The 23,720-nt window shown below is 44.9% G+C and overlaps 1 protein-coding gene across 1 annotated transcript in view; it reads left to right on the top strand.

Annotated features, from left to right (window-relative positions):
- Positions 1 to 1,458: 1,458 nt before the first annotated feature.
- TBC1D15 (TBC1 domain family member 15) overlaps positions 1,459 to 23,720 on the top strand; it is a 188,127-nt gene continuing 165,865 nt past the window's right edge. Inside the window, exons 1-4 of the mRNA XM_069764594.1 lie at positions 1,459 to 1,571; positions 11,931 to 12,029; positions 12,549 to 12,623; positions 20,938 to 21,076. Of these exons, the coding sequence (XP_069620695.1) occupies positions 1,548 to 1,571; positions 11,931 to 12,029; positions 12,549 to 12,623; positions 20,938 to 21,076 (337 nt within the window). The 5' untranslated portion in view covers positions 1,459 to 1,547. The remainder of the gene's footprint in view (positions 1,572 to 11,930; positions 12,030 to 12,548; positions 12,624 to 20,937; positions 21,077 to 23,720) is intronic.

Here is a 23,720-nt window from a genome sequence, read left to right as displayed (position 1 = left end):
TAGAGCATGAGCCCCACAGTCTCCCCATATAGAGCATGAGCCCCACAGTCTCCCCATATAGAGCATGAGCCCCACAGTCTCCCCATATAGAGCATGAGCCCCAGTCTCCCAATAATAATAATAATAATAATAATAAAGCCGCCCCATATACAGCATGAGCCCCACAGTCTCCCCATATAGAGCATGAGCCCCACAGTCTCCCCATATAGAGCATGAGCCCCACAGTCTCCCCACATACAGCATGAGCCCCACAGTCTCCCCATATACAGCATGAGCCCCAGTCTCCCCATATACAGCATGAGCCCCATAGTCTCCCCATATACAGCATGAGCCCCACAGTCTCCCCATATACAGCATGAGCACCACAGTCTCCCCATATACAGCATGAGCCCCAGTCTTCCCATATACAGCATGAGCACCACAGTCTCCCCATATACACCATGAGCCCCATAGTCTTCCCATATACAGCATGAGCCCCATAGTCTCCCCATATACAGCATGAGCCCCACAGTCTCCCCATATACAGCTTGAGCCCCACAGTCTCCCCATATACAGCATGAGCCCCATAGTCTTCCCATATACAGCATGAGCCCCACAGTCTCCCCATATACAGCATGAGCCCCACAGTCTCCCCATATACAGCATGAGCACCACAGTCTCCCCATATACAGCATGAGCCCCAGTCTCCCCATATACAGCATGAGCCCCACAGTCTCCCCATATAGAGCATGAGCCCCACAGTCTCCCCATATACAGCATGAGCCCCACAGTCTCCCCATATACAGCATGAGCCCCAGTCTCCCAATAATAATAATAATAATAAAGCCGCCCCATATACAGCATGAGCCCCACAGTCTCCCCATATAGAGCATGAGCCCCACAGTCTCCCCATATAGAGCATGAGCCCCACAGTCTCCCCATATACAGCATGAGCCCCAGTCTCCCAATAATAATAATAATAATAATAATAAAGCCGCCCCATATACAGCATGAGCCCCACAGTCTCCCCATATAGAGCATGAGCCCCACAGTCTCCCCATATAGAGCATGAGCCCCACAGTCTCCCCATATACAGCATGAGCCCCACAGTCTCCCCATATACAGCATGAGCCCCACAGTCTCCCCATATACAGCATGAGCCCCAGTCTCCCAATAATAATAATAATAATAATAATAATAAAGCCGCCCCATATACAGCATGAGCCACACACAGCCACCAGTGATGGTGAATGCGACCTGCAAATTACCATGGCTACAATACAAGGCAACCGACTCTGCAGAGTGGGAGGCGACATCGCATTGCTCCCTCCCCAGCACAGACAGTGAGCACTGAGCGTCACGCCCCGCCCCGCCCCGCCCCGCCCTTCACAATGTCATTCTGGAGCTCGCCAGCGTCACCATCAGCTGACAAGTGTCAGCAGCCCGTGACACATCACGTGCTCGCCTAGTGACGTTAGAGACAGCACTGCGCGTGCGCAACTGCCTCCAGGACGTCTGTTCCTGGACACGTGAGGAGCGCGACGTCATCGTAAACACTCGTAGGCAAGATGGCGGCGCCTGGCACCGGAAAGGTAACGGAAAATGAAGTTTGCTTGTGTCGGGGGATCCCGGAAGCGGCTGCAAGCCTCAACTGTAGTGTGCATGCGGGGTGATAGCGGGCAGACACGGACTCCTAGTGACGAGTAATACTGGCTGGCCGCATTGCAATGAGCTGTCTGTGCTGGGAGCTGTGCAATGGTGGCTGCCCTGACAGTGTGCCTAGTAACCGGGGTAGAAGACATACTGGGCTCTGGTGGTCTTTGTGCAAACTAATGTGCTGGTGTTATGTTGTGCGCCTGACACCTGTACACATTGCTGCGGCTGTATCCATCACCTGACATCTGTACACATTGCTGCGGCTGTATCCATCACCTGACATCTGTACACATTGCTGCGGCTGTATCCATCACCTGACACCTGTACACATTGCTGCGGCTGTATCCATCACCTGACATCTGTACACATTGCTGCGGCTGTATCCATCACCTGACATCTGTACACATGGCTGTGGCTGTATCCATCACCTGACACCTGTACACATTGCTGCGGCTGTATCCATCACCTGACACCTGCACACAATGCTGCGGCTGTATCCATCACCTGACACCTGTACACATTGCTGCGGCTGTATCCATCACCTGACATCTGTACACATGGCTGTGGCTGTATCCATCACCTGACACCTGTACACATTGCTGCGGCTGTATCCATCACCTGACACCTGTACACATTGCTGCGGCTGTATCCATCACCTGAAACCTGTACACATTGCTCCGCCTGTATCCATCACCTGACACCTGTACACATTGCTCCTCCTGTATCCATCACCTGACACCTGTACACATTGCTGCGGCTGTATCCATCACCTGACACCTGTACACATTGCTGCGGCTGTATCCATCACCTGACACTTGTACACATTGCTGCGCCTGTATCCATCACCTGACACCTGTACACATTGCTCCGCCTGTATCCATCACCTGACACCTGTACACATTGCTGCGGCTGTATCCATCACCTGACATCTGTACACATTGCTCCGCCTGTATCCATCACCTGACACCTGTACACATTGCTCCGCCTGTATCCATCACCTGACACCTGTACACATTGCTCCGCCTGTATCCATCACCTGACACCTGTACACATTGCTCCTCCTGTATCCATCACCTGACACCTGTACACATTGCTGCGGCTGTATCCATCACCTGACATCTGTACACATTGCTGCGGCTGTATCCATCACCTGACATCTGTACACATTGCTGCGGCTGTATCCATCACCTGACATCTGTACACATTGCTGCGGCTGTATCCATCACCTGACACCTGTACACATTGCTGCGGCTGTATCCATCACCTGACACCTGTACACATTGCTGCGGCTGTATCCATCACCTGACATCTGTACACATTGCTGCGGCTGTATCCATCACCTGACACCTGTACACATTGCTGCGGCTGTATCCATCACCTGACACCTGTATCCATCACCTGACACCTGTACACATTGCTGCGGCTGTATCCATCACCTGACATCTGTACACATTGCTGCGGCTGTATCCATCACCTGACATCTGTACACATTGTTGCGGCTGTATCCATCACCTGACACCTGTACACATTGCTGCGGCTGTATCCATCACCTGACACCTGTACACATTGCTGCGGCTGTATCCATCACCTGACATCTGTACACATTGCTGCGGCTGTATCCATCACCTGACACCTGTACACATTGCTGCGGCTGTATCCATCACCTGACACCTGTACACATTGCTGCGGCTGTATCCATCACCTGACACCTGTATCCATCACCTGACACCTGTACACATTGCTGCGGCTGTATCCATCACCTGACATCTGTACACATTGCTGCGGCTGTATCCATCACCTGACACCTGTACACATTGCTGCGGCTGTATCCATCACCTGACACCTGTACACATTGCTGCGGCTGTATCCATCACCTGACACCTGTACACATTGCTGCGGCTGTATCCATCACCTGACACCTGTACACATTGCTGCGGCTGTATCCATCACCTGACACCTGTACACATTGCTGCGGCTGTATCCATCACCTGACACCTGTACACATTGCTCCGCCTGTATCCATCACCTGACACCTGTACACATTGCTCCGCCTGTATCCATCACCTGACACCTGTACACATTGCTCCGCCTGTATCCATCACCTGACACCTGTACACATTGCTGCGGCTGTATCCATCACCTGACATCTGTACACATTGCTGCGGCTGTATCCATCACCTGACACCTGTACACATTGCTGCGGCTGTATCCATCACCTGACACCTGTACACAATGCTGCGGCTGTATCCATCACCTGACACCTGTACACATTGCTGCGGCTGTATCCATCACCTGACATCTGTACACATTGCTGCGGCTGTATCCATCACCTGACACCTGTACACATTGCTCCGCCTGTATCCATCACCTGACACCTGTACACATTTCTGCGGCTGTATCCATCACCTGACATCTGTACACATGGATACAGCCGCAGCAATCACCGTACACCTGTACACATTGCTCCGCCTGTATCCATCACCTGACACCTGTACACATTGCTCCGCCTGTATCCATCACCTGACACCTGTACACATTGCTCCGCCTGTATCCATCACCTGACACCTGTACACATTGCTCCTCCTGTATCCATCACCTGACACCTGTACACATTGCTGCAACTGTATCCATCACCTGACACCTGTACACAATGCTGCGGCTGCATCCATCACCTGACACCTGTACACATTCCTGCGGCTGTATCCATCACCTGACACCTGTACACATTGCTGCGGCTGTATTCATTACCTGACACCTGTACACATTGCTGCGGCTGTATTCATCACCTGACACCTGTACACATTGCTGCAACTGTATCCATCACCTGACACCTGTACACAATGCTGCGGCTGTATTCATCACCTGACACCTGTACACATTGCTGCAACTGTATCCATCACCTGACACCTGTACACAATGCTGCGGCTGTATTCATCACCTGACACCTGTACACATTGCTGCAACTGTATCCATCACCTGACACCTGTACACAATGCTGCGGCTGCATCCATCACCTGACACCTGTACACATTGCTGCGGCTGTATCCATCACCTGACACCTGTACACATTGCTGCGGCTGTATCCATCACCTGACACCTGTACACATTGCTGCGGCTGTATCCATCACCTGACACCTGTACACATTGCTGCGGCTGTATCCATCACCTGACACCTGTACACATTGCTGCGGCTGTATCCATCACCTGACACCTGTACACATTGCTGCGGCTGTATCCATCACCTGACACCTGTACACATTGCTGCGGCTGTATCCATCACCTGACACCTGTACACATTGCTGCGGCTGTATCCATCACCTGACACCTGTACACATTGCTCTGGCTGTAACCGTCACCTGACACCAGTACACAATGCTGCGGCTGTATCCATCACCTGACACCTGTACACATTGCTGCGGCTGTATCCATCACCTGACACCTGTACACATTGCTCTGGCTGTAACCGTCACCTGACACCTGTACACATTGCTGCGGCTGTATCCATCACCTGACACCAGTACACAATGCTGCGGTTCCGGCTGTATCCATCACCTGACACCTGTACACATTGCTGCGGCTCTGGCTGTATCCATCACCTGACACCTGTGTTTTTCGCCTATAATAAAAGAAAACCCAATGGAGGTTTGTCAAGCTTCACCTACCATTCTGTAAAAAATGGATGGCATTCAAGAGCTGTCCATTGTTAATCTCGGACCCATAGATTTGCATTTGATCTGTGACTCTGATCAATATCTGACAAGTGTTCGAGATTTTGTAATGATCACTGGGTAGACACGAATACACAAACATGTGAAAACATCAGATAGAATACGTATGTGAAAAACTGTCATGTGAATGAGCCTTAATTGTCTTAGGGCTCAGTCGGACTGCACAGACAGGTCGTCAGCTCTCCTATCCGGAGCTTGACCTCTTCATATACTGTAAATCTATGCACCTGTAACGCTCGTGTCACTATAGGCACTGGCCAGTCCGTGCACTCCTTTCCGATCTCGGATCAGAAACGAACAGTCCAAGCCTGTCAGCCTCAGAGGAGCTTTTATAAGTTTTTTATTGAAACGATTTTGTAAGCATCCAATATTTTGGCTGGTAACCAGCCACCACTGATAGAGTGCAGAGGTGGTCGGTGACTCAGGCAACAAACAGTAAACAATAAAATTTATGGCATTTCCCTTCAAATAAAGTGCATTAAAATGGCAACGTGTTTTTATTTATTTTTTTTTACAATCACTTTTACCCATTTAATTAGCAGAGACTGCCCCTGCTATAAAATGTACATACACAAGGGTCTATGGTACCCCCACTAACAGGTAATGTGAGTGCAGCATACCGATCCTGATACTGTGCTATAAATCTGAGGAGGGTCGGTGGGGGGGTAGTCAGGAGACCTCCATACACATTAGGTCTGCGGGCACTGCTGACTGCAATCATTCTGTGAGGTGTGGGGCTGAGATCTGCACAGCGTCTTTTGTTATTGATGCAGAAACTCAGCCTAAAAAGGTGAAGTAGTCCCAATGCATTACTGTACCTGTCATAGAACAACGGAGCGACTTTCATCATTGATTTTCATCAGTTTTCTTTTTTTTTTTCCATTGTTGAGAAAAAAAGTTTTTCCACCTTCTCTTACCCATCAGTCAGTGAAAAATGGATGTCGTCTGAGTGCTGTCAGAATTGTTCACTGACCCATAGACTTTCATTGCAGATTTTGATCTGACACTGACCAATATCTGGCATGTCTTTGCAATTTTGTTCCTGGGAAAAAATCTGACACAGGAACAACCTCATCCCCAATCACATTATGCCCCCCAAACTTAAACCACAGTCATAGCTATGATCACCATACGTCACCCCAGTATGAAAACCCCCCTACAGTTTGCTGGGGAAGCTGTCCAAGTGCACACATTTGTAGACTGAATATATTAGCTATGTAGCATTTGTGCAGCAGCCATTAACGTTCATTCATATTTTCAGTTGACCAAAAAGATGTGCACTGCTGTATGAGCCAATGCAACCAGCGTTATTCAAGGGACCAACAAAGCACTTAAGACGTTAGGAACTAGTTTACCACTTCAGGAGCTAACTTGATTGTTGACTAACAGGTTTTAGGCACTCCTCTATGTATACCTTCCTGGCAGGCATGCCTGGTGGTAATATTGTAGCTGGATACTGAATGTGTATAACTTCTTACTTCCTTTCATGCTAGAGCTAGCAGTTTGCTTTTCCAGGCTTTCCTTTCCTCCCCCTGACAATTCCCTGAACGTACACCTCCTGGGGTTTCGGAGATTTAGGAAAGTAGAACAGGTTTTATTTTTATTGTTTGTCATTTTGATCCTTTATATTTGTTAATAATAATAATAATAATAATTTTATTTCTTTAGTGCCAACATATTTACAATTCAGAGGGGACACGTACAAACAATCTCAGACATTATAGAATAACACATAATTCTACAGATGCCAAGAGGTGTGAGGGCCCCGCTCGTTGGCTTACAGTCTATGAGGAAGTGGGAGTGCTACAAAAAGTAAAAAGGCTTGTAGTATATGGTCCAGGGCACTCATAACCCCTTACCAACATATAACGCACTGTTATATCATATGCAGGCTCGCAAGCCAAGTCCACATCTTTCCCGGCAGATGATGGCTGTGCTACTCAGCCATCATCTGCATTTAACAGTCGTGGCTGGGTTGGAGCTATGCCTGCTGCTGTTAACTTGTTAAATGCCACTGTCAGTGTGTGACAACGGCATTTAGTGCTTTCTGGCTGGGGGTTGCATCATTCAAAATGGTTTTAATAAAAAACATCAGCTCAGGGTGCAAAAAATAAGTACCCACATAGCCCCATCAACTAGATATTGAAAACATAGTTACATAGTTATTTAGGTTGAAGGAAGACTTTAAGTCCATCTAGTTCAACCCATAGCCTAACCTAACATGCCCTAACATGTTGATCCAGAGGAAGGCAAAAAAAACCCATGGGGCAAAAAGTAAGCTCCACAGCTTTATTTAGCCATAGTGGTTTCCTCCTTTTCTAGTATGTTTATTCCCATACGGTATATACTGTGCACAGGTCCTATCCAGGATGCTAATAAACGTCTCTCATTTTCTTTGTGTATTTTTATGTCTCAGGATATCGTTCCAGTTAATTGCACCAAGATCATCTCTCATCCATTGGAAATTTGCCCTCCTGAAGTTTAGTGTCCGTGTAAATTATGTTCAATTTGTTTTTATTAAGCAATATTGAAAATACAAAAATCATAACATTCGATCAAATATATTATGATCAAATAAGTCACACAGGACTTAACAACTTGTCAACATTGCAGGTGCAAAAAAAAAACAACCTAAATTTCTATATCAACAAATGAAGAAATAATCTTAAAATTCCAACATAGAGGTTAGAAAGAGAGAGGGTGGGAGGATTAGAAGGGCGAAGAGGGATGAAAGAAGGTGGGGGTAACATGGAGAAGGGGTATGGAAAAAGGGAGGGAAAGATGAGGAAAATGAGGTGACAATCTTGAGGTAAAGCACACGACAACAAACCAGAACCACTTCACGAGAGGACGACCCATCTATTGGAATAGTCGCTCCACAATCTCCTGAAGCTATCACCGCGTCCAGAGCTTTCGGCTGTGAGTTCTTCCGTCCTACAAATATTAACTATCTCGGCAAACCATTCCGATATTAGGGGAGTGTGGGTTGTTTTCCAATGTCTTGGAATCACTGACAGAGCTACAGTTAAATCTATCTATATATATATATATATATATATATATATATATATATATATATATATATATATATATATTATATATATATATACATACACACAAATTCCCAAATTTTTTTTCACCACTTTAAATTATAAAAAAAAAAAGCAAAAACTATAGACGTTCAATATCTGCATTATCGTACTGACCTGGAGAATCTTATTGCCAGGTCAGTTTTACCAAATCGTGAACATGTTACTGTAAATATAAACTCCAAAAAGCAATTGCAGCATTGCGCTTTGTTCGCTATTTCGTTGTTTTAGTGGTTTTCCCACGTGCATCACATGATAATATGAATGGTGTTATTCAATAGTACAACTCGTCCTGCAAAAAAAAAAATCCCTCATACGGCTAAGTGGATGGAACAATAAAAACTTTATGGCTCTTAAAGAAGAGGAGAGAAAATGGAAAATCTCCCCATCAGGAAAGGGTTAAACTTATGGATCTTGGCAATTAGCCAGATTGTCTGAAGTTGCAAATTCCAGAAAATTGGCACAGCACAGGAAAAGTTTTGGAGACGTGGGTGGGAGATTCAGATTATGGAGCTTGTTAGTTTTGGGTCATTAGGAGAACTGGGAGCCTAGATAGGGTGGATGAGTGAGGAGATGTAGAGCGGGGATGAACTATGCAAAAATGTAACCCTAAGACAGCGGGCATACTAAAATATCAGGTGTAAATAGGTTTTAGTGTTGGAGCGATTCAGTTTTAGATAGTGAGAACATGATGTTAGAGACAGTGGAAGACAATCCCTTGTATTTTGTAGTAATGCAGGGGGATGTCAGGAGAAGAAGTGCATAATTGGGTGTACTCAGTATTGAGATTGTACTGAAAACCAAATGGCTTGTCTAATAGGGGTGGTGTATAGAGAAAAGAGGAGGGTGCCTAGATCTGAGCCTTGAGGAACCTTGACAGTGGAAGAAGAGCTGGCATATGATACAGTATAGGAGCAGCCCTAGAGGTAGAAGGAGAGCCAAGAGGGCTGAATCCTTGAGGCCGATGGAGCGGAGCATGGTGATGAGGAGCTGGTGATCCACAGTGTCGAATGCTGCAGAGAGATCCAGGAGAATCATCCGGTAGTAGTGACCATTAGATTTAGCTGTTAGTAGATCATTAGAGACATTAATAAGGGCAGTTTCTGTGGAAGCCAGAGTCTGGATGCCGGATTGTAAGGGGAGAAGAAGAGAGTTATCAGAGACATAACATATTGGAGAAGGTAAACCGAGAGTTTCCAGGAGTTTAGCAATGAATGGGAGATTAGAGGCAGGTCTGTAATTCTGGTAAAAGGATCTTTTTTGGTAACTGGTAATTACAGTATGTTTGAATGAAGAGGAAAAGATTAGAGACAGAGGTTACGTATTTTAGGTAGGTACTGACAGGGGAGGGACGGGGTGCCGGTTGTAGGAACAAAAGGAGCGGAGAGTCTAGTAACTTCTATGACCAGTTTATAGGCGGAAAGTGAATAATAATAATAATAATCTTTATTTTTATATAGCGCTAACATATTCCGCAGCGCTTTACAGTTTTGCACACATTATCATCACTGTCCCCGATGGGGCTCACAATCTAGATTCCCTATCAGTATGTCTTTGGAATGTGGGAGGAAACCGGAGTGCCCGGAGGAAACCCACACAAACATGGAGAGAACATACAAACTCTTTGCAGATGTTGTCCTGGGTGGGATTCGAACCCAGGACCCCAGCGCTGCAGGGCTATCCACTGAGCCACCGTGCTGCCCAGTGAATGACATAAAGTGCGGGAAGCAAGTGCATCCCCGGGTATTAGGGAATTGGGAGATCATTCCCTATTGGATATTGTCAGTTGTTTCTTTTATAGAAGTGTACGGGTCTGAGGTTGGTGACGGGGCCTGCACTTTAGGACTGAGAAGGGAGTGAAATTGTCAGTCGTTCTGGATTATTGGATAGTGAGGTGAATGGTGGAATTATACTGTAGCTATAAACATAAATCTATAGTTCACGCTGCGGCTCCGGCGTACTTTGTCTGCCGTATTGAAGTACTGCAGTGCGCAGGCGCCTGGCCTCTCTGACCTTTCCGGTGCCTGCGCACTGCAGTTCTTTGCTCTGCGCTTAACAGGGCAGATAAAGTACGCCTGCGCTGGAGCCGCAGTGTGAAGACAAGAAGAGGACGTCATCGTATGAAGATGGGAGGCCCCGGACTGCCCGCCCAGGCGAGTATAATCTAACCTCTTTTTTTCTCATCTTTCAGGATACATCGGAGGCTTATCTACAGCATTACAGAATGCTGTAGATAAGCCCCTGATGCCGGTGGGCTTAGGTCACCTTCGATTTTGGGGGTGACAGGTTCCCTTTAAAGAAAACCTATTCTGTTAAAACTGTTATTGGATCTGCATCTCTCTCTGTCGTGCCCTCTATCATTGTGCTCTGCTTTTCCTCCATGCCATGGTGTCCACATATCTGACTGCATGTACAAGGTGACACGTATAAGTTTTTGGGCTACATTCTAGCCCTAGTATTCTAGCCATAGCAAGCACACTTAAAGATATGACATACTGCATATGTCCTGGTAGTTTAAATGGAGTCTGTTTGGAAAAGTTGTCTGATTGCTGTCAGTAAACAACTGGCTTAGTTGGCCTTAAAAAGGTTTGGGTGGTGATGTCAAATGAGTTTGCTAGATTACTTGGAAAACCCAATGTAAATTTCAGCAAAGTGAGGTGGCGTCAGGAGAAGGGTGCGGGGCCCGGCGGGAGCAGGGTGCGGGGACCGGCGTCGGGAGCAGGGTGCAGGGCCTGGTGTTGAGACATGTATAACAGCGCTTGCGCTAATTTCCAGCATTGATATACAGCATCAGAATGCGCCTATATAGGCAGTCCTTCCACCTTCCATACACTACCATTATAGCCCCCGAGCATTCATACATGATATCTTTCTGACTAAGGCCGGAGTCACACTAGTCTGTAATACGGACGAGTGCTAAGCGATAAAAAATCGCATAGCACTCGGACCAATGTTAATCTATGGGGCAGCTCCCATCATCCATTTTTTTTCTCGTCCGTATTACGCATGCGAGTGAAATCTCAGCATGCTGTGATTGTCCGCGTATCTCAGCTGAGAAACGCCAATGCAAGTCTATGGGTGCGAGAAAAAATCGCACAGCACACGGACCATGCGTGTGACTTGCGAGAAATTCTCAGGCATTGGGCAGGTGACAGGAAAGGTTCAGCCATTATTTGCTCATTTTGCAAGTGCGTGAGAAAATCTCACTATACGGATGACATACGGATACTTTTTTTTTAGAAAAAAATGCATCCTGGCATTGCGCACGGATGAGATACGGATCACCATACGGAGAACATTTGTGCGATTCTCAGCAGACAAAATCGGACAGATTCTTTCTACATTGTGTGTGACTCCAGCCTAACCCATACTTTTGCAAGCATTAAAACTTTACAGACACAATAAACATGATGTATTCATAGATAAAGCCGATTTATTTTTTTGCTTATGAATTGAAATCTTTTCTTTTACTTTGCAGGTGGTCTATGAGCAGGAAGGGGTTTTTATACATTCATCATGTGGGAAATTAGAAGACCAAGACAGCCTTATTCCTGGAATCCTGCATGTTATAGAGAAGGTATCATTTTCTCAATCCGAAGTATATAATTGGTTATATGTGGTGGACAGTGTTGCGTAACGTCATTGGTTTTAATGTAGCGGTCTAGAACTGGAATTGCTCCAAGTGAATAATGAGCATCACTTCAGATGTGTTACCGGCTGAGCATACAAGATGGCTGTGACCGCCTTATTGGCATAAGTGATTTTATAGTGACGTAATGCATTTGCATTGTACATTTGCCGGAGATAAGTGCACTCATACGTGTGTAATGTGTCTGTTGCGTTGCAGAAGGATAAGTGTACTCATTAGCACATAGTACATTTCCAAGGGGTACTGCCACTCCAAATGTTTTCTGTGTATGTGCAAAGTGGCCTTAATGGGACACGTAGGAGCAGAGAGCGACACACTTCCAGAATTAGTTTCCTACATGTATAGCATGTAACTTACTATGACAGAACTGTGCTATTTGCTCGTTTTCCTTTCTTTGTGTATCTGGATGTAATCTCATATTTCTGTTGTCTTTTATTTGACTTGAAGGATATGGAAGTCATTGTAGATTGGAGACCTCTTGAAGAAACGCTGGACTCAGCCAATATACTTTGTGCTGTAAAGGTATGTTACCTGTCCAGAGAGGATCAATTCAAGGATTCGCACCTGAAGCACCGGACTGCCAATTTAAGGGCACGGTCCCACGGAGCGGACGCCTGGCGGACGAGATATAGCAGTGGTGTTGGCATAGCTTTCAATATGATTAGCACGTTTTTGTTCATTGATTGTTAATAGCAGTCATTTCTTAGCAATCAGTTTGAATATTGCTCCGGCTCCTTTTATTAACAAGTTTTCAGGCTCATTTCGGCCGCCTGGCTGCCACTCTCTTGGATCACACATTACACCGAGCGCCCAGTCTTTGCTTCCATGGGTGGTACAGTATACAGGAAAAATCCATATTTGTATTACTTGTATCTGTTAATCTGTGGTTTAACTATATAACAGATATTGACCAGAAAAGCTTAAGCTAGTGTTCAGATATTGACTAGAAATGAGGGAAACCGTGTTCAGCTGGTTCGTGCAGACTTTTTTTTTTTTTTAAAGTTCGGTTCGTGTTGCGAACTGGACGTCGTTCTTTGAACTCCATAAAAGTCAATAGGGACCCGAACTTGAGAGCTGTGAAATGGCTGTAAAGTAGTCATAGTAAGGGCCAGGGGGTGCAAATGGAAGAAAAATGGGGGTTAGAGGAGGACTATTGCCCTGCAAACAAATGTGGCTAGGAAAATGACTTAAAGGGATAGGAAGTAAATGAATAACATATAAAAATTTTAACAGTCCAGTTAAAAATTTCACCCCCAGAGCATGAGACACAGTACCCCCGCAGAAGAAGCTTAAAGACTTCACCCACACAGCATGTCACTGTGCGTCGGTCAACTATACAACGCACTTTGCACAAGGAGAAGCTGTATGGGAGAGTGATGCGAAAGAAGCCGTTTCTGCAAGCACGCCACAACCAGAGTCGGCTGAGGTATGCAACAGCACATTTGGAGAAGCCAATTTCTTTTTGGAAGAAGGTCCAGTGGACTGATGAAACCAAGATTGAGTTGTTTGGTCATACAAAAAGGCGTTATGCATGGCGGCCAAAAAACACAGCATTCCAAGAAAAACACTTGCTACCCACAGTAAAATTTAGTGGAGGTTCCATCATGCTTTGGGGCTGTGTGGCCAATGCCGGCACCGGGAATCTTGTTAAAGTTGAGGGACGCATGGATTCCTCTCAGTATCAGCAGATTCTTGACAATAATGTTCATGAATCAGTGACAAAGTTGAAGTTACGCAGGGGATGGATCTTTCAGCAAGACAATGATCCAAAACACTGCTCCAAATCTACTCAGGCATTCATGCAGAGGAACAATTACACTGTTCTGGAATGGCCATCCCAGTCCCCAGAACTGAATATCATTGAACATCTGTGGGATCATTTGAAGAGGGATGTCCATGCTCGGCGACCATCAAACTTAACTGAACTGGAATTGTTTTGTAAAGAGGAATGGTCAAAAATACCTACATCCAGGATCCAGGAACTCATTAAAAGCTACAGGAAGCGACTAGAGGCTGTTATTTTTGCAAAAGGAGGATCTAAATATTAATATCACTTTTCTGGTGGGGTGCCCATACTTATGCACCTGTCAAATTTTGTTTGAATGCAGATTGCACATTTTCTGTTAGTACAATAAACCTCATTTCAAGGCGGAAACATTACTGTGTCCAACAGTTATTAGATATATGAAACTGAAATAGCTGTTGCAAAAAAACAATTTTTATAAAATATTAAGCTTAAGATTAATAGCGGTGCCCAAACTTTTTTCTTGAACCAGGAGGCCGAGGTCCCAGATGAGGAGGAGGTGGTAGCCAACACTTTTTTTAATTTTATTTTTGTGGAGAGGCCCAAAAATTAAACGAATGGGAAATAGTTTAACCATTGCTGGGTGCAGCTGTTATAGTTGTCTAGTTTGCCAAAGGTATGGACAAGTCCTTTGTGATCCATACCTTGTTCATTTTAATGAATGTGAGCTTGCCCACATTGGCTGTGGACAGGCGGATGCTCCTGTCTGTGATCACACCCCCTCCCATGCTGAACACACGTTCCTACAGAACACTTGCCGCAGGGCAGGCCTGCACCTCCAAGGCACAAAGGGCAAGCTCAGGCAATGTGTCCAATTTGGAGACCCAAAAGTATAATGAATGGATCTGCCCCATTTAAAAGTGTAGATGTGTGGTCAGGTACTCTTCCACCATGTTGTGGAACTGCTCCTCCTGGTGATATGGACCGTATGGTGGTGCCTGATGTTGTGGCGTGCAGAGAGGGTGTTTACATAGTTCGGTGATGCTAACCCTACCTCCGCTACATTGTAGACCCATCTACATTGGTGACTCACTTTTCCTCTGCCTTGGTCTTCCGCCGAGTCCCTGTCAAGTGGGAACGCAGCCAGTAGTGCCTCTAACAGTGTGAACTAGTATTCCCGTATTTTACGATCCCGGTTTAAGGATGATACGTTGTCTTTGTAGCTGGGTGGAAGCCCAGTAATCAGAACTGGTAATAATATGGGCAACTCAGCTAAAATTGCGTAGACACATCAACATTTATTATATCGTGTGCCAGGCTGCCCTGAGCCAACGACAAACTGTCCTTGGTGGTCTAGGTCCTCTGCTCCCAGCCACGCTTCTGTGATGCCCTTAAGCAGCATGGAGTATCACCATGCTGGAAGCACTGTTCCTAAACGTCATCCTTATCCTCCAAAACTGTCCCTTGGCTGGACAATTGCATACCAGGCTGCTTTGTGAACAGGAATCCACCTTCCGAGCCATGTATGGGTGACTGGCCTGATAAAGGTGTGAATTTTGCTGGGTCCTCCTGCTCCTCTTCCTTCTGGGTCACCACTTCATCCATCATCGCCTGAACTTTTTTTCAAGCTGACATAAAGTGGGATAATAATAAGGGCGTCATCAGCGCTGGCCATGTTGATGGCATATTCAAAGCAGCTTAACACTAGGACTACTGGACTCATGAACCCTGACAAGAACTACTGCAAGTAAGTAGTCAAAATGACTATACCAGTAGTCCTAGTGTTAACACAGCACACATGTTTCACATGTAAGCCAACTCATTCGTGGTGAGTTGGTGTTCCGCCGAGGGACTTGTGTGTTCTGCAGCTGAAAGTCGACTATTTCCTGCTGCTGCTAGCACAGTCTCTCCAGCATATACAGTGGAATTTTACCTTGTTTGGACGCCATATGAAGTGGTGACTTGGAAGGCAGACGTGATGCTGCAGTGCAGATAGACGAGCAGCAACAAGATGAGAATGTCAAAAGAGCGCACGCACTTTTAGCAGCAAATCGGACATATTTGGGTATTTCTTCAGGAAGCTCTGCACCACAGAGGTTCATCACATTCGCCAGGCTAGGGATGTGAATCAATCCAGCTAGGCCCATAGCTGCTACCAGATTTCCCCCGTTATCGTAAACCACTAGGCCGGGGCTTGAGGTTCACGGGCACCAGCCACTCATCTGTCTGCTGTTTGATCCCCGTCCACAGCTCCTGTGTGGTGTGGGATCAGTCCCTCAAACAAATGAGTAGGTAGGTAGGACATTCGCTGGAACGCCTTCCGCCTCTGTCCCAGTCGCCACTACATTGACCCAGCGGACAATTAGGGAGATGTGCTCAGAGGACAATTATGGAGCTGTAACATCCCTGCCCATTCTTACTCGCCCATGTATCTGTGGTAACACAGATCTTGCCATTGACGGTGTTGCAGAGTGCACATCTTATCTGGTCAGAAACATGTGTTTTTTAGGGGTGGCCTGCCTGGCAAAGTAGTAGTGGCTAATAACAGCGTACTGCGGGATAGTCACTCACATCAAGTTTTTCAGTTAGTCTCCACCAGCCAGAATGGCATCATTTCAAACGCCAGTAATGTAGAAATGCTGACATTTCGGCACATGGCTAGTGCGTGATTAGGGTAGAATTTCATCTTTCACTCAAGGGTTTGTGGGATGAAGAGCTGAAAACTTCCATTGGATGGTGTAGACATGGTAGGGGACACTGCTGGTGGTGGTGGTATTGCAGGGAAGCAGGTAACCCTGTTGAACTAGGCAGAGAGCACAGCAAAAGCGAAAGCAGGAGGAGGCTCAAATTTGTCATGCTTTTTAAGATGTGTTCTCTACTGCACCTCGTGCTTGGATTTGAGATGCCTGATAATACAGGTGGTGCTCAGGTTTAGAATATTTACATTTCACTTGAGGCTCTGATGGCACAGCTTGCAATCAACCTGCTGCTTGTCTTCACTACATTGGATGAAGAAGTCCCACGCCAGGGAGTTCCCTTTGAGTTGGATTTTGGGGGCTCATTCCCTTGGCACTGGGTGCAGTAGCAGACGTCATACTGGCTTTCGGCCGGCCACTGTGCTTTTCCACCTTGCTCCCTCTTTTGCTGTGCTGATTGGGAAGCATGACCACCTCCTCTTCCTCCGAACAGCACACGTAACTATGAGGCCCTTCGACCACTGCCTTATTGACGGTCAGCCTACTTCAGAAAGTCGCAGCAGTTAGCCCCTGTTTCCTCATCCCCAGAGATGTGCTGTGGTGGTAGGTTGACTGTGTGCACTGGCCCTACTACGTACTCATCCTCCAACAGAACGAGTGGTTGGGCTTCTTTGCACTCAGTTTCTTCTATTTATGGGGCAGTGCCAGGTGGATGGGTCATGGAACCCCAGCTCTGAAAGTGTCCACTGCCTAAAAGTTTGTTGAAAGGCTGCTGCGTAGCCATTCAACAAGCTTTATTCGGTTGTCGAACCTGAACATTATGACTGACTTCCGGTAAAAAGTTTTTGTTTGGGGTCCATGCACGGACTCTAGGACTTCGGTACGAACCCCGAGTTTTACATTTGGCTTTCATTCATCACTAATTTTGATGTGTAAATCCATTTAATCAATGTGGACAGAAAAGGTGTAGTCATGTGATCTTCAGCACCAGGGTAGCTGTAATTGGCAGACTGCTGCACTTATTACACTTTTCACATACTCAAATATACCGCATTGAAAAGATAAACTATTATCCCCTCCATACCCATTTTCTGAAAATAGAAGCTAGTACTTCTCTGTCGACAAATGGTATGATTAGGCATCTACCTCATTGTGGGAGGATCTACAAAATATATTCTATCAACCCCTGATATCACAGCAGAGAGAAAACAGGCTGCCGTCTTATTTTTTTTTCATGCCATTACTTGCAGCCTTCTTCATCCCACAGAATCGTGAAGAAAAATCTTTGATTCTGTTCACAAACCTCAAATGAGAGCTGCACCATGAATTGTGCTTGTGTGCTTGGAATTGTTCCACAGGTATGGTTCTATACTTTTCATTAGATCCCAGCTAGCAAAAAAAAAAAAATGTATGTGGCAGTCAGGTACCAGTTCCTGGTCTCCTATGTACATTTTCATCAGGCTGATCTTGCTGGTGCGCTCGGTCCACCCATGATAACAGCGAATGGTGTGGAACTGTATTACTTAACCCTGCTTTTGCCTAACCTGGATCTGTGCTAGTGCAGATCCTGGCAGGCTAACCCTCGAGACACCATGGTCAAAAGTGACTGTGGCATCTAGGTGATTAGAAATATAAATGGATTTATTATCCATTGATGCACTCGTGGGTAGCTATGGAAGCTGGGCCCCTAACAATAGCCCTCAATGCTATCATCTTACATCTCCTATTATACTTGGCTAAAGGCATGGTCTTAAAATAATACCTTTCAGCGTTTTGCTGAGCTGCGTAATACTCGCACACAAGTCTCCAGTGTATCATAATGGCGATTGAGCTAAATACAATTCTCCTCTTGGGACAAAAATAAAAAGTTAAAACAAAATATACAAATACAATAGAAATGAAGAATCATCCCCCTCCCCCCACCCAAAAATACAGAAAAGACAGAAAACAGTTTTTGAAACTATAAAAAAAAAATGCTTTCTAAAAATGCTTTTAAAATCTATATGGTTAATATTTCTAAAAAATATTTTCTGTTTTTATGTCTCTATTTAATTATTTAAAACAATATATTAGAAATGTGTCATCTAATTCTCACAGGTAGCATTGCAATGTCATGTGACAACACTATAGTGAAGCTGACATACAGTTTTGCGTTATTTTTATTTTTAAAGGGAACCTGTCACCCCCAAAATCAAAGGTAAGCTAAGCCCACCAGTATTAGGGGCTTATCTACCGCATTCTGTAATGCTGTAGATAAGCCCCCGATGTATCCTGAAAGATGAGAAAAAGAGGTTAGATTATACTCCCCCAGGGGCGGTCCCGCTGCTGGTCCGGTCAGATGGGCATCGCGGTCTGGTCTGGGGCCTCCGATCTTCACAGGATGACGTCCTCTTCTTGTCTTCAGGCTGCGGCTCTGGCGCAGGTGTACTTTATCTCCCTGTTGAGGGCAGAGCAAAGTACTGCAGTGCACAGGTGCTGGGCCTCTCTGACCTTTCCCGGCGCCTGTGCACTGCAGTACTTTGCTCTGCCCTCAACAGGGAGATAAAGTACACCTGCGCCAGAGCCGCAGCGTGAAGACAAGAGGACGTGATCGTAAGAAGATGGGAGGCTCCGGACCGCACCGCCCATCGGACCAGAACTGGACCGGATCGCCCCTGGTGAGTATAATATAACCTCTTTTTCTCATCTTTAAGGATACATTGGGGGCTTATCCACAGCATTGCAGAATGCTCAGAATTAGCTCACCTTCGGTTTTGGGGGTGACAGATTACCTTTAAAGTGTGATCACTTCTGTCTGGTTGTTGTGATGAAGATGAATTATTTGCAGATCTGCACATGGAATGGAGCCAGATCGCTCAAGATGTCTTGAATATTCTAGTGGCTTCAATGCCCGTCAGTGTGGTACAGTAATTAAAACTAGAAGTTATGCTACAAACTACTAAGTTATGGCATTGTAAACAATGAATTACTCTCTCTGTTATGATCAATAAATAGTATATGTAAAAAATTTTGGCAGTCAGTTTTCTTTACTTAAATGACCATACCTATATTCTAAAGTACTATGGTTAAAATTAAGGTCTTGCATGATGAGAACTTCATGCACTTTCAGTTCATCGTCAGGAAAATGGCAACACAGCAACAAAAAAGAAGTAATGACACTTAAAAAAAAAAAAATGAATAAAAAATAAAATAATGCAAAACTTTTGGTCACCATTGTAGGTGCCACAGATAGATATGTAGTAGAAGAAAGATGCTAGATAGGCACCGTCACTCCAACAGAATGTAGCATCAGCCCAGAGGTAAAACCTGCTATTTTATTCATACAGTGTGTTAAGATTGCACATTTCGGGGATTGGTTACCCTAAATCAGACCATTGCATGGCAACCATGCAGTGCTGTGCATTTATTCCCTGATCTCAGAAATTGATTGCATATCTAAGTGATATTGAATAAATTTCTCATAGACATGGGTTCCACATCTAGGACCCTAATTTCTGAGAGGAGAATACCATTCATTATCTCTCAGGAGGATAGTCAGGTTAAATGGATAATTAGGACCAAATGTGAGGCGGCAGCAGTAGTACACGCAGGAATATGTGGCTGTGGTCAGGGGAGGCGGTTCTTGAGGCAGTGGTAGTACAGGGACAAACCTTATTAATGCTCCCAGGGTGTGCCATACATAAAAGTTAGTACTTTCCTCCCAGACTGGTGCAGTTCGTCTGACTTCAGCGTTGTGGCCACTTTCTAGTGTAGATTATTGGGAGTCTGTGGGCTATGATTGACTATGTACTAAGCCAGACCAACCTGTAAGACATTTCCTTTTAAATCAAGCTTTAAAATTGAGATTCGTCCTTAAAGGGAACCTGTCAGCAGATTTTGCCGCTATAAGGTGCGACCACTGCCTTTCAGGGCTTATCTACAGCATTCTATAGTGCTATAGATAAGCCCCCGATCCGACCTGCAAGTGAAGAAAATAAGTTCTATTATACTCACCCTTTCCCGGTGCCTGCGCACTGCAGTACTTTCCTCTGCCCTCCACAGGACAGATAAGCACGCCTGCGCAGGAGCGTGATGCCGGGGAGCGATGAAGAAGCAGGAGGGTAGCGTCGCAAGAAGATGGGAGGTGCCGGACCTGCGACACCCATCGGACCAGACCGCACCGCCCCTGAGTGAGTATAATATAACTTGTTTTTCTTCACTTGCAGGTTGGATTGTGGGCTTATCTACAGCATTACAGAATGCTGTAGATAAGCCCCGAAAGGCAGTGGCCGCATCTTATAGCGGCAAAATCTGCGGACAGGTTCCCTTTAAGGTTGAAAAAAATAAAAATACGAATCACTAACCCCATTTAATTCTCATATAATTTCTAACCGATTTATGTTGATTTTATTTATAGGACTCCAGTTCAGTTGTAGAGTGGAATCAGTCTCCAAAAGAAAGAAATAGTAGAGGTGTCGAACATCAGAACAGCTATGAAGCAGATTGGGATGTGATTAACACCGTGTCCTTTAAGAAGAAACAATTTACGAACGGAGGTCTGTATATAGATTCAGATTGCGTGCATTAAAGGGGCAGTCCCTTTTCCTCCAATTAAATTTATACTTTTTATATTGCAAAGATATGTGATGTTCTAAAATATTTTGTTGGCTTGTAGGTTTCCTAATTTCTATATCTAGTCATTGAGAGGGGGAAGGGTCATCTGTCATGGCCCTGTAATGATCACATGGGTGTATCATGGCCCCTTATCTACTGGTCAGTTGGAATGAGTCCTCATGTTATCAGGGCTGATACTGATAGTGACTCTTCCAATTAGATAACAGCACAGAGCTTTAAAAGGTTATTTTCGTCTTATTCTGATAAAATGGCAAAGTACTTGTAAAAACATGTAACTTTACAGTTCACCACTTATGAAAAATCCTCTCTGTTCTCAAGAACAGAGGTATTTTAGATTCTATTGTCTACTACTTGTTGTCAAGGTTACCCGCCACCTCTGCAAACAGATTGCTGCCTTTCTATGCAAGATTCGCTCATGCTTTCAGGCTGTATAAAGCTGTCCAGATCACTGGATCCATCCAGCTTCAGAGCCCTTGTGCTCCTTTGTTGCGTCATATGTTTAGCTGCCTTCACTAACCGCCATGTCAGTGATCAGGAGTGCACCGCCACTCGACAAGTAGAAAGTCAGGAGGCAGAGTAGCAGTGCTCTTCTAAAGATATGAACTTGAGACAGGCAAATTATGGCCAGAAATAAGTTAGTTTTCCCTCATCTGTTTTTTGAAGTTTAATAGTTTTTAATATTTTTTTTTTATTCTGGATTTTTAATGTTCAGTTTTCAAGTTTCAAAACAAAACACAAAAAACCCAGATATCCCTCCTCCGTTTTTGTTCTCGTCCACCCCCCAACCATGTTCATATAGGTAAATATTTGTCAAAAGCTTTTTATAAGAATAATAAACCTACCATCTGAAAAAGTAGTATCAATGTCACTATCTTATAATGTACATATTTTATTAATGACAGAGATAAATACAGATTAGCTTAACATATACACCGTAATTAAAGAAACGTGTCAATGATCTTTGGTTACATGTGCCAGTAAAGAAAAATAATAAAATATGTATTCCATCAATGGCTTTTGTAACCCAAAAGGGTAAACCCAAAGTATATAGTCATGAGGCCTAAGTGAGTCAAACTTGTTGCTAGCTACCTTTTTCTTATATACTTTTTTATCGTTTAACAGCCAAATTATTTTATTTATGAACTTTAGAGTATTGGGGCTTTTTTCATCTATCCAGTATTGTGCAATAAGTTTGCAGGCCACATACAGCAGTCCTGGGTAAACTGTGGACCAGTTTACCAGTCCTCTGGATGTTCCAGCCCGGTCCGCAGACCAAGACAGTAGGAAAGGCCGGACCATGCCCTCACCCGCCACCACCTGCTGTCGCTGTTATCTGCATTTTTAGGATGCAGACAGCAGTGAATACATTGGTGGAGGTCGAAGCCGCTGACTCTTTCTTCCACCAATCAGCATGTGAGGCAACAGGTTCAATGACATCATCTACACTCTTTTATTTGTATTTTAGAGGATTATTTTTATTATTGATCAACAACTATATTCTCAATCAACCCAAAAGACTTATAAATATCAAAGCTTAAAGGGAACCTGTCACCCCGAAAATCACGGGTGAGGTAAGCCCACCGGCATCAGGGGCTTATCTTACAGGTTCCCTTTAATATTTTTGGAAGTTGGAGAGGGTTTTTTTTTTAGATTTGGCTATCTTAGGAGGATATCTGTTTGTGCGGGTAACTATTACTGTGCAGAATTATTAAATCACCAAATGTCCGAAATATCAAAAGAAGGGGCACTTCAATACAACTATACAACTAGTCCCATGTCAATCTGCATGAGACAAAGAAGAGATCCCACAAGGTGTATTACAATTAAAAACAATATTTTATTCACAATAATTCAAAACAATTGAAATACAACAGGAATAACCGTAATAGGGGACGACAGGTGACCAATGGAAATGACCACAGCATGAAGGCACATCGATTAACCACAAATAATATTCATAAGTAACAATCACGAATAGCATGGATACCCAAAGATCCTAAGCCAGTGGTACATAGTTGGCCGCTGAACATATAAGATGGTAACGTTCTGCAGGCATATAAATATAACAACGGATATAATAGGTCACAAAAAGGTAATTATTTCCAAAATCGAAAACCCCAGGCTGTAATAAGCCCAAAGACCCGTGCCAGGTATTTCAGTGATGCCTAACCGAGGCAATAACACAGAGGCACAAATAAATATACAGAATTGTAAACGTGTAACAATATATCTGTTGCAGAAGTTCTCCCAGCGTCCCCTCACCCTGACGCGCAGTTTGCCGCCAGCTTCTTCCGGGGGCGTGTCAGGGTGGGGGGAAAAGATGCATTTATATTGCGGGTATCCAATAGAATCAGAGGTATGGAAAGGGGCCTTACCTCAGTATTCGCCCGCCTCCGAATCACTTCACTTCCTGTTGACGCTCAGTGACACGCAAGCCAGAAGGCTGCGTGTCAGTGAGAGAGCGTCACCGGAGGCGACGGAGGAACGGGACAACGCGCATAGTAATAGGTAACTATTAGGCCGGGGTCACACTATCAGTATTTGGTCTGTATTTTTCATCAGTAT

The sequence above is a fragment of the Ranitomeya imitator genome, chromosome 4 (genome assembly GCF_032444005.1).
Source record: "Ranitomeya imitator isolate aRanImi1 chromosome 4, aRanImi1.pri, whole genome shotgun sequence".
Taxonomy (NCBI): domain Eukaryota; kingdom Metazoa; phylum Chordata; class Amphibia; order Anura; family Dendrobatidae; genus Ranitomeya; species Ranitomeya imitator.
The sequence above is the reverse complement of the archived record's forward strand: the minus strand, read 5'-3'. Positions and strand labels throughout refer to the sequence as shown.